General features: G+C 44.8%; 1 protein-coding gene across 2 annotated transcripts in view; it reads left to right on the top strand.

Moving 5' to 3' along the window:
* The window catches only part of TNFRSF13B (TNF receptor superfamily member 13B), a 35,639-nt gene extending 25,904 nt beyond the window's left edge, over positions 1-9,735 (top strand). For both annotated transcript variants that reach the window (XM_027875073.1, XM_027875072.1), the window contains exons 4-5: positions 3,391-3,579; positions 9,215-9,735. In XM_027875073.1, coding sequence (XP_027730874.1) covers positions 3,391-3,579; positions 9,215-9,507 — 482 coding nt within the window. In that variant the 3' untranslated portion in view covers positions 9,508-9,735. The remainder of the gene's footprint in view (positions 1-3,390; positions 3,580-9,214) is intronic.
* Positions 9,736-12,334: the final 2,599 nt, after the last annotated feature.

A 12,334-nucleotide genomic window follows, 5' to 3' on the forward strand; every position in this document is an offset into this window, starting at 1 on the left:
GGAAAAAATGGTGTTCCTCCCTGGGAAGGACCTTAGACAGCATCCCTATCAGGTCTCCCCACCCATTCCCATCCCCTATTAAAGAGTAGGAAACTTTTCCTGCTTTGGCGCATGGTCTAGATGTGAGGCAGAGGACATTTTGGACTCTATTATGGACAGGTATGGGATTTTGGGAGCTTGGCATTGGGGTGTGCGTGGAAAGCTTAGCTCTGGCTTGCCCTCTTATTATGAGACCAGTGAGATAGGGTGGTTCTTGCTGGAGGTTCCCTGGCTCTGCACATTCCCAAGCCTTCCTCACCCAAAGAGTTCTTTCCTTCTTCCTACCTGCACAATTTCCTTCTGGACTGTGGCTATTGCTCCTCTGAGGGTTCACAGCTTTTTCATCATAGTCTGCTACAAATTACTCCCCCTGGGAAACATCAAGGGGACGGAGCAGTGGTGTAATTAGAGCACCTTGGGTAAATTCAGTTGAGTAGGGGCAGCGGTGTGGTGGGGAAGATAGCAATACCATTCCCTTTCCCTCCCCCTCCTTCCACTCCCCTCCCCCCCAAAAAAAGTCAGCCCTGTGCTCCTTCGAGGGTTGAGACCCAAACAAAGGGAGGGACCTACTCAAGGTCACTCAATTGCTTAATATCTGAGCAGGACTGGAATCCCGCCTCTTGACCTCCAGTCCAGAATACTTTTTAATAATAGTTAGCATTTATATAGGATATTTATATGGGGCAGCTAGGTGGCACCATAGTGCACAGTGTGCCAGACCTGAAGGCAAAAAGGCTCATGTTCCTGAGTTCAAATGTGAACTCAGACACTTAATAGCTGTATGATCCTGGGTAAGTCATTTCACCTTAGTTTCCTCACCTGTAAAATGAGCTGGAGAAGGAAATGGCAAACCACTCCAGTATCTTTGCCAAGAAAACCCTAAATGGGGTCACAAAGAGTCAGACGTGATTGAACAATAAGATATAGCATTGTGAGGTTTGCAAAGTGCTTTATAAATTTTCTCTCATTTGACCTTCACAACAACCCTTGGAGGTAGGTCTATTATTATTATCCCATTTTACAGATGAGGAAACTGAGGTAAACAAAGGTTTAGTGATCTGAGCAGGGTCACAGAGCTAGTAAGTATGCCAGGATTTGAACTGAGGTCTTCCTGACTCTAGGCCCACTGCTTTATCCACATTGCCACCTACCTGCTATATTAAGTACGATACTGAGTTCCCTCATCTTATCCTTGTGTACCCCTTTCTTGACAAAGGATGCTTTTGATTGGGAGGAAGTATGGTCTAGAAGGAACCCTGTATTTGGAGTCAGAGGATCTGAATTCAGATTTTGGCTCTGCTGCTTAATCTCTGTGTCACCTTGCACATATATTTATAGTTGGAAAGGACCTTAGAGGCCATCTGATCTAACTCCCTTATTTTATAGACAAGGAAACAGGGGCATAGGGTCATCCAGGTAGCGACTGAGGCAGGATGCGCACTCTTTCTGATATTTCATACCCAGTATTCTGGGGGATATCTCCAGTTGTCCTACTCAATGTCTTGCCACTGGACCGAGATAGCTCTGGAGGAGAAAGTGAGACTGGTGACTTTGCAGAACCCTCCCCCCTTAAATCCAATTCACTTGCATGTCATGATCACCTCCCTGGTGTCATGGTCCCTTTTAAGAACAAAAGACAAATGACAACCTCTGTGAGTAGAATTAAGAACTGCCCCACTGGGGACCCAACTGGAACTGGCCAATTGGGAAACACATCTCACCCTTCCTTCTTTCCTTCCTTCCTTCCTTCCTTCCTTCCTTCCTTCCTTCCTTCTTTCCTTCCTCCCTCCCTCCCTTCCTCCCTTCCTTCCTTCTTCCCTTCCCTTCCCTACCCTTGGTGGGGCATGGCTTGCTTTTCCAAACCAGATATGACAAGTGGCCACCACTAGTTAAAAGGAAAATGAAAATGACCTACCTTTTGTTCCCTTCAAAATTTGCTATTATCAGTTCATGATTTTATTTCTAGAGATATATGAACCCCAAATTTTTGCTAGACTTATAACAGTTCAATACTGATCTTCCACTTTGTCTGAAGGTTTTAAATTAGCCACTGAACCTATAGGTTTAGTCCAAACCAAACATTTTTTTCCCTCTACAACAGTGGTGTCTACCCATGTATATAAGGATCCCTGCAGGCGGCATATTGACTTAGAAAACCACACAGTTACATTATCTGCGTTCTATTGTAATTTTGTTTATTTCATGAAATATTTCCCAATTACATTCTAATTTAGTTTTGTACCAGTGTTGGGAAGCAACACTGCCTCAGGGCAGTATGTTTGGTGCCTCTCCTCTAGAATAAAGGCTCTTGTTTTCTTCTGTTGGTAAGAATCAACCATTTCTGTTGATCAGCTTTTCACATTTGCCAGCTTAAGAAACAAAGTAACCCTTTAAAACAAAGGCAAATGTCTCCCAAGCCAAGAGGGAAGGGGGAAAGGGGGGAGAGATGAGAAAATGAGTAAATGATCCATTAAACTATCTACCCCTCTCCAGAAAGAGGGAAAGGGAAGATGGGAGAAGGTCAGTCTTCTCCCGTGCTTGGATTGGGCTCCAGACTCTGGCTCCAGAATCTCCTCTGCTGTTCATGACCTCCCATCCGCTTTCTCCATGGCTCTATGCCCTCCTTCTTCCTACTAGGCTTTCTTGCTCTGCATCTGCCTCTCCCACCCATGATTTCTCCTTTCCTCAGATCAGGTTTAGAGGCACTCTGGATAGTTTGATCTCACCTTAAGTCTGAAATTCCATCAGAGTTTAGGAGATGATGGGAGGGGTCTTTCTGCCAGCAGCCAGTCTCACCTATCTCCCCTTGTCCATGTCTATCTTTTGACCATGCTCCAAAGGGCTTATTGTATGCAGAGTGGCAAGCTAGGTAGGGCAGTGGATAGAGTCCTGCCTCTGACATTTACTGGGTATATGATCCTGGATAAGTCACTTAACTTCCACAGCCTCAGTTTCCTCATCTGTAAATTTGGGATGATGATAGCACCTAACTCACTGTTGTTAAGATCCAATGAGACAATGTATATAAAGTCACATATTATCACGGGAACAATTTGTACACAGAATTATTCACCCTGAGGTACTTTCTCACACTGTGATCTGCTAACCACTTACTGTTGAGAAGGAGAAATGAAAGAGAGTAAGTAGAGTCTCATGGTCAAAGCCTGAAGGCCCTCCTGGCTCCACTTCCTCCCCACCCACCAACCCTGCACAAACACCCTGCTTTGACCATACAAGGGACAGGTAGCCCTAGGGTTTTACCTGTGCCTTGCCTGGCCTGAATCTCCTTTTCTCTGCACCCCCCTGAACACACCTGTCTGAATGACTCTGGTGCCCATGTCTCTGTTTTAGCCGAGGCAAGCCCCCTGCTGCAACTGGACCAGAAGCTGAGTGGGGCCCCAGGACAGCTGGCTTTGGTCTACACCGTCCTGGGGCTGTGTGTGTTCGCTATCTTTTGCTGCTTTTTTATCACGATGGCCTGCTTCCTCAGGAGGAAGGGAGACCAGCCTCGGCCAGGGCGGGATCAGACCACCGCAGAGGGTATGTAACTAGAGTTGAGCGGGGCCCTCTTCCCTAACTTGTATCCTTGGGCTTAACTGCCCCCACCTCCAGCTCTCTATCCCACCCCTCCTTTCTACAAGGCTTTCAAAGACCTCTGGTTCAAGGTGGTCCCTTATTACATCATTCTGTCAGGCAATTATGAAGGTCCACTTAAAAAAAAAAAACTTAATTAGAAGGTTGACCCCTGAGCACAATAGTGCATGGCGTATGTATGTGCGTATGTGGAGGAGCGGTGGGGGTGTGTGTGGGGGGGACGGATGTGCGGAATGGCAATGACATCCACGAGTTTGGAATCCCGGGAGGATTTTGATTTATTTCTGCATTGGGTGATTGGGAGACACGGAAGCACCGCAGGTTACATGTTTGTTCAGGTGAACAAAGGTTAAAGTGAACTTTCACATTAGACTTAACAACCGGAGGAGAGGGTGCGTGGTAGGGGGAGGGGCTTTCTCTTCCATTTTGGAAATTATCTGATTCCTACAGCTTGGTGTCACTCACTTTTGGGATTGGTGCGTCTAGAAAAACCACCAAGGTAAAAAGGGACAGTGAAGATGTAACCAGAGAGTCCAGAGACCTGACCCTGGAGTCAGGGTCCTGGGTTCAAGTCTTGAGCCTCCCAGACATTAATTGTGTCACCCTGTGCAAGTTACTTAAATTTTCAATCCTGCAGGCAACCCTTTAAGACCAGCTGTCCATCCACATTGGTTAAGGGAGTCTTCAAATCTTCAACTCCTTAGTATTACCCACACCAATGAAACAATAAAAACAATTGTTGTTGTTGTTTAGTCAACTCTATGTGACCCCATTTGAGGTTTTCTTGGCAAAGATACTGGAGTGGTTTGGCATTTCCTTTTTCAGCTCATTTTACAGATAAGGAAATTGAAGCAAACAAGGTTAAGTGATTTGCCCAGGGTCACACAGCTAGTAAGTGTCTGAAATCACATTTGAACTCACAAAGATGAGACTTCCTGAGTCCAGGCCTGACACTCTAGCCACTGCTCCATCTAGTTGCCCTCAAAAATAATAATAGCTAGGATTTATAGAATGCCTACTATGTGCCAGGTATTGTGCTAAATGCTTTATTATCTCATTTGATCCTTATAACAACCCTAGGAGGGAGGTGCCATTATTATCATTCTCATTTTACAGTTGAGGAAACTGAGGCAAACAGGGTTGGGTGACTGGCCCAGGGTCATACAGCTAGTAATTATCCTGGGACAAATTTGAACTCAGGTCTTCCTGACTCCAGATTTGGTGCTCTATCTACTGTAACACACACAGACACACACGTAGGTATATGTATGTATACACACATGTATATGTATATATACATACACATATCTTTGTACGTGTATGTGTGTGTCAGTTGACAAGCATCTATCAATCACCCAACAGAAATACAAATGTATATATTTATATACATCTGTGTAACCTTTGTAAACCTTAAAGTGCTATATAAATTGTGCTACATTATATGCATATAGCAGAAATATATAAAATATATCTAGCATTATATATAAATATAAAAGTTCTAAGTAAATGTTAGCTATTATTATTACTATAATTATCATTCCAAGCCCCCTTTGCCTCAGAGCTTTCCTGCAGAAACCCTAGAGTTCCTTTAGCCCCTGCCTCACTGGGTTTTTGTGAGATCAGACACGAGGGTTCTTCTGCTAAAGCTAAGTCTCTCCTCTGTTCCCATGGCCAGAATTCAAATCTGGACTCTATCACTTATTAACTTACTAGCTGTGTGACCTTGGACAAGTCACTGAAGTCTTTGGGCCTCAGTTTTCTCATCTGGAAATGGAAGGAATTGGTTTAGATTCTGGGGTCCCTAACTTCTCAGATTTTTTTTTTTAGGCAATTGGGGTTAAGTGACTTGCCCAGGGTCACACAGCTAGTAAGTGTCAAGTGTCCGAGGCCGGATTTAAACTCAGGTCCTCCTGACTTCAAGGCCAGAGATTTATCCACTGTGCCACCTCACTGCCCCGGTCCCTAACTTCTCTAAATCTATGCTCCTATCATGACTTTGCGTCTCTTTCTTCTCCCAAGTCCTGGATCTGGCTGGGAGCCGTCTGGCCTCTCTCTCAGCTCCTTTATCCATAGTAAGCCTGGCAAGGACAGCTTTGGTAATAACTACTTGCCTGAGTTCCCTGAAGTCCCAGCAAACATCCCACCTAATTCTAGTGCCTATTGATCGGTTATTTCCTATTTATAGCTTGTTTTTATATTTGTTTGCATGTTGTCTCTCCCCCTAGATTATGAACTCCTTGAGGGCAGGGACTATCTTTTACCTTTCTTTGTATACCCAGTGCTCGGCACAGTGCCTGGCACATGTTCAGTTATTTCAGTTGTGCCTGACTCTCCATGACCCTATTGGGGATTTTCTTGGCAAAGATACTGGAGTGGTTTGCTGTTTCCTTCTCCAGCTCATTTTGCAGATGAGGAAACTGAGGCAGACAGGGTGAAGTGACTTGCCCAGGGTCATACAGCTAGTATGTGTCTGAGGCTGGATTTGAACTCATGAAGATGAGTCTTCTTGGTTCCCAGCTCAGTGCTCTATGTACTACCTGACATATAGATGAATGTTTGACTGACCTATGGCTAGTGGGGCTCTGAGGGCACACAGCCTGGGGACTGGGTTGTTTAACAAAAGTAAAGACCAAAAGACAAACATTTATAGAGCGTTTAGTTTACAAATATAGGAGAGGCAGTGTGGAAACAGCCCCCACCCCCAGCACTGGGAAGACTGGTGTTCTGGTTCTGTTATTCTTCAGCTGAGTAATCTTAGGCTTCTGTTTACTTCTCTATAAAATGAAGAGGTTGTCCTGATGAGCTCTAGGTCCCTTCCAAGGATAACATTATTAGACTATGAGATATGTTTTCTGCATTGGAGCAATGCCCTGCAATAATTGGGAAAAAGAAGTGGGGGGAGAGGGGTGGAGACCAGTTTTTCTTATGTATGTTTTTAATAATAATAGCTCACATTTATTTAACACTTTAACGTTCGCACAGTATTTTTCTCACACTTTTACATTTGACCTTCACAACAACCCTGTGAGATAGATTTTTAGTCCCATTTTACAGAAAAGGAGACTAAAGATCAAAGAAGTTGATGAGCCTAGTGTCACATAGTTAGATTTGAACCCAGATCTTCCCAACTCCAAGCCTAGCAATCAATATACTTATCATAGCACACTGTCTGCCTTTCACCTAAGATGAATTAGTCCTTTAAGGCTCCTGATTTGCTTGTTCTAGATATTAATTTAATAGGTGGGCAAGAGAGAGTTCTGCTGGACTGAAGGGCCATCCCACAGAGCATGGATGTAGACAGGCCTATGCCTGGGACCCTTACTAAAGGATAAACACCCCCAGAGGCTACTCCTTTGTTCCTTGATGCCCCCACTGGAGTACCTTTATTATATCCAAAATAGCATGTGTTGTCAGGCTGCATAAAATGAAGAGTAACAGAATTTCAGAGCTGGAAGGAAGTGAGAGATCACCTAGGTCAACCCTCTGTGGCATTTAAAAAGTCTGAGAAATGTAATTTCTGGGTAATTAGTCACTTTATTAATAATGCTAGCATTTTTAATAAAAGGTCAATAGCACTCTTGAATGCCAAAGACAATCATGGCGGCACTGTCATGGAGCTCTTAGATCTCCCCAATTCATTGGTTATTAATAATAGCTTCTCTCACCTCTCACTTTGCAGACTAGGAGCATAGAAAGGTTAGGTGATTTGCTCAAGGTCACACCATTGTTAATGACGGTTAACTTAGCTCTTCTGACTTGTGCTTTCCCCTAGCCTAGACTTGAATCTGTGGTCACTCAATCTCTCTGGACCTCTGTTAAACCATAAAATAAGGAGGTTGGCTTAGATCAGGAGTCCTTAACCTGTGGTCATAGGCTCCCAAGGAGAAATTCCCCTGTGGGTAGATTTGAAGGGGTCCATGAAGTTGGATGGGAAAAAAAATTACATCATCATTTTCACTGACCTCTAACTGAAATTTAGAATTTCTTTCAATTACTTAAAAACATTCTGAAGGGGCAGCTAGGTAGCACAGTGGATAGAGCAGTGTCCCTGGAGTCAGGAGGACCTGAGTTCAAATCCAGCCTCAGATACTTACTAGCCGTATGACCCTGGGCAAGTCACTTAACCCTGATTGCCACAACCTCCCCCCCCCCAAAAAAAACCCCACCTTATTCTGAGGAGTGCATAGGCTTCATCAGACTGCCAAAGGGCCCCATGGCATATGAAAATGCTTAAGAACTCCTGGACTAGAGGAGCCCCAAAGGCCCTCACTGACACTCAGAATAACAGAACATTTAAATCAAGGTTTTATTGACCCAGGTCCCAAGTACATCATTCAAAGGTCACCATGGCTGCTGTTTGTCCAGTACCAATCCTGACGCCAGGATTCGATGTGTAATTCTCAGCATGTGTTCCTGTGGTAGGGTCAGAGTTTTCCTAACCCAGATCCTTTCCTCTGGAAGAAGGAGAGAAGGGCCGAGACACCCAGCTCAGAGATAGAGGATGTTTCAAGTCAATGGTTTCCAAAGGATGCTTAAGGAAAGCAGAGACCTCAATGAGAAGAAAGTGTCACCACTGGCCAGCCCAAAGCATCTGGGGCTGGAGGCCATTTCTGTGGGCGCTGAGGGGCAATTAGATGAAAGAGCCAAGGAGACCACTGTTCTGAGATAGTTCTGCTTGGAAAAGATTTAAACAGTAAGGGTTGTGATAACATATTCAGAGAGGCTTTATAGTTTACCAAGCTGTTTTTGGTTTTTTGGTCTGGACCTGTGATTTCACTGATGATTTCATTGACGTCATGATGATGGTTTCATTGAGCTCCTGATTAGGAAGCTCCCTCTACTGATGCATGTAGGCAAAACATGAGAAATTAAGGGTGTTCCTCTGGATCACGTGGCCAGTCTGGGTCAGAGAGGTGAGGGTTGAACCCAGGTGGACTTTACCCAGGAGACTGCCTCTATCAGACACATCCACTCATTTTGATGTGCATTACCCCCCTGTAAGGCAAGTGGGACAAGTAATCATTATCCCCAACTTCATGGCCCGGAGGACTTAAGAATTGAAAGAATTGATGATCTTGAAGATCACCTAATCCTGTATCCTAATTTTATAAATGAGAGATTAAATCTCAGAGAATGGAAGTGACTTGTCTCATGTCACATGGGTAGTAAAGTAGAAGAGGTAAGATTTGAAGCCAGGTTCTCTGACTCTAAATCTAGTGCCCTTTTCATATATTTTCATATATTACAATGCCGCTGTTCAAAGAAAGTACTTGACTGGGTCAAGGTTACAAGGCTTGTAAGTGGCAAGGTCAGGCCTAGAATCCAGCTAGGCCCAGTGTTCTTTTAATTATGCTGAACTAATGTATTTTATGCTTTCCAGAGTGACTTTATATCCATTATTCTCACAGCAAGCATGAGGGTATATAGGGCAGGTGTGAATGTCAGCTGAAGAGACTGAGGTTCAGAGAGGTACTCAGGTGTGGAGTACCTCTGCTGAGAAAGACATGAAGGTGAAGCTGTGTGCCCCACAGTGGAAAGGTTGTTTTAGAGAACTCACTCTGCTCCCATCCACCTTTCACAGATCATTTAATGGAAGCAGGAAGCGTTGGAGATGCATCTAAGGAGGTCAAGACACCAGAACCTGTGGAAACATCTAGCTTTAGTTTCCCAGAGCAGACTCCCCCCACTGAGGAGAGCACAGTCCCTACGGAGGTCTCACATCCCGAGGTCCCACCTCAGCAGGAAAATGTAGCGGCTATGCAGGGATGCGTTGGTCTGGGGGGGACTGCGTCCTCAGGGCCTACCCCGGGCTGCAAGGAAGGCTGCTTCAAGATCATCTGTTCACCCTCCCAGGAGAAAGTGTCCTCCCCATGAAACGGACAAAGGAGGCAGGACAAGAAGAAACTGGAGTGGCCCATGTCTGTTCTCTCCCCAAACAAACAGATCTTCGTGAAACATTTCTTTCCTTCTGCCGTGGAAATAAAATCTCATTTCTGTGGCGCTCCCCTCCCCGTTTGGGCTATGCCCTTTTCGATTTGGTTGTTCTCATAGAGATCATTCCCTGTCTCTCCTACCCTCCTAATATGGCAGAAATTGAACAAAGCTTCTCCATTCCGTTTCCTTTTTCTTCAGTATTAATGACTGCATCAGCTTGGGAATCAGAGTCTTTAATTTACATTGGCTCTGAAGTTACTGAAACAATGCATAGAGAATGACCATGATTTATATTTATGTCTTTCAATTAAGGGGCAGCAGGCATGAAGGGGGGAGGGTGGTGGTGAAGAGAGATGGAACAGGAAAGAGAGACAGAAGGGGAAAAGAGAGAAAGGAAGGGGGAAAGAGAGAGGGAAGAGGGAGAAGGAAGAGGAAAGAGAGAGAGTGGGGAGAGGAAAGAGAAGGAGGGGAAACGGTGAGAATTACAATATAGCCTAGGGTTTCTGCATCCTTAGCCTAGGTCTCTCCACACCCTCAAGAGCCAGGGCAGGCGAGGCTGGGCTCTTTTTCCTATTTGCTTGTTTCCATCAAAGCTGTTTAGTGCCAGCAGGTTTCTACCTACGCAACCTCGTCTATCACAACTTGGTATAATGGAAAGAACTTCGTATTTGGAGTCTGAGGATGTGGGCTCACACTCCTGCCGTGGCTCCTTTATTCACCAGCAGCGTGATCTTGGGTGAGCCCCCTCCCTTCTAGAGAAGACCTCCATTTTCTCTGTAGCATGGGGGGCGTGGCCTCTAAGGTGCGTTCTAGGTCTAGGTCTTGGCTAGGAGCCAGGTGCCAATTCTGCTTCGCAGTCATCTAGCCTAACAAATTGCAAAGGTTGGCATTTAGGTCAGACCTAAAGGAGAACTATACCTTTTCAGAAGACTGTATTTAGTGGAAAAAGATGGAAACCTGCCAGCCGTTCTCCTCCTTTCTTATCACATGGTACACTCTGAATCTTAAGTAGACGTTTGGTTAACGTTAAACCCTTAGGACTGCCGTACCTAGCAGAGAAACGTCACGGTCCCTTAAGCGACACCACACCGCTTAATTTTCCACCGCCTCTTCTTTCTTGCGCAAGCTCCTGTAGGGGGAGGGGAGGCTGGGAGGTGGCTGCTGCCAAGCTCTGCTTCTATCAGGGTTGAGATCTCTTTAAACCCATCTTTATTTAGACTCCCAGATTCGTCTAATGACACCTTCCTCTCCTTTTTGATGGGAAAGGAAACTCAAATGGGTCCTGCAAAATTATAGAGAGACCATTTCATATTCTCCCTTTGTGAATCAGAACAGAAGGAGGAAGCAATCCCCAAAAGTCCCAGGGCTTGATATACATCAGTTAAGATAAGGCAGGAAAAGCGAAGACTGCAATTTCATGCGTAAGAGAGTCTGAAAAACCCATTTTATCACAGGATGATAAGCTTCTGACAGCCGAGGGAGAAATCATTTTTTTTACGCAGTCGTGAGAAACTGGCTCAAGGCAGAGAGTTTTCCCACTGGCTGAATGGGAAGGTAGCCTGTCTGATGTCGAAATGATACCGTATGTCAGGGCTCCATCTCCCTCTAGCTTCTAGAACAAATTTTAGAACAAATGGGGTAAGCATCTTGAGGCAACATGGGTAGAGGAAAAAGTACTGGACTTTAAGACAGGACACCTGGGTTCTAATCCCAGATCTTCTGCTGACTTGTGTAACTTGGGAAAAACCACTTTATTTCTCTAGGCTTTGTCTGCAAAATGAGAGGGTCGGGCTAGACGTTTTCTCTGGTTCCTGATGGCTTTCACATTCTGTACTTCAATTCTTCCAGGGTCTATGATTGCAGTGTGAACACTCCCAACACCAAAGCAAATCACAGCATTGTACAGCAGTGACCCTGAAGCAACAAGGCTGTCATTTACTCCTTCTTTTACCCATGACAGTCTCACAATATTCTCAAATGTGTGCCTCTCTCCTTGGGCCCAGGATACATGTCTTCTCTGTCAGCTGATGCTGGGTGTGTTTGTAGGAGAGTCTGTCCTGGGTTTATGGGAGAGATGTTGTGTTGCTCCTTTACTTATCATGACATTTTAGTAACTGTGTCTTTTTGTTGATTACTGAAAGGTAAACCCATCAGTGGAGGCTTGTAAGCTATAGGTTAAGGGCTGCAGATCCTACAGAATACCTTGAACATTTGGGTCTGTGAACTTAAAAAAAGATTTTCTGAACTATTTCAATTAAAATTGACTTCCTTTGTAATCCTATGCATTTTATCTTATGCATAGAATCTTGTTCTGAGGAGTCCATAGGTTTCAGCAGACTGCCAAAGGGACCCATGACCCATGTTTTTGTGTTAAGAACCACTGCTCAAGGGGAACACAACCATAGACCATTCAGGGGGTGGAACTCCTCTGGGGTGCCGCAATGATGTTCATCTAGTGTGTTTGTTGTTGTTGTGCAGTCATTCAGTCACGTCCAACTCTTCCTGACCCCGTGGACCCTACTGTCCATGGGGTTTTCTTGGCAAGGATACTGGAGTGGTTTGCCATTTCCTTCTCTAGCAGATTAAGGCAAGCAGAGGTTAAATGACTTGCCCAGGGTCACACAGGTACTAAGTGTCTGAGACCAGATTTGAACTCAGGTCTTCCTGACTTCGGGGCCAGTGCTCTATCCACTGTGCCACCTAGTTGCCCCATCTTGTATATACTTTGTTTTTTTACTTATCTATGTACATGTTGTTCTACCCAGTA

The sequence above is a fragment of the Vombatus ursinus genome, unplaced genomic scaffold (genome assembly GCF_900497805.2).
Source record: "Vombatus ursinus unplaced genomic scaffold, bare-nosed wombat genome assembly UNPS02014807.1, whole genome shotgun sequence".
Taxonomy (NCBI): domain Eukaryota; kingdom Metazoa; phylum Chordata; class Mammalia; order Diprotodontia; family Vombatidae; genus Vombatus; species Vombatus ursinus.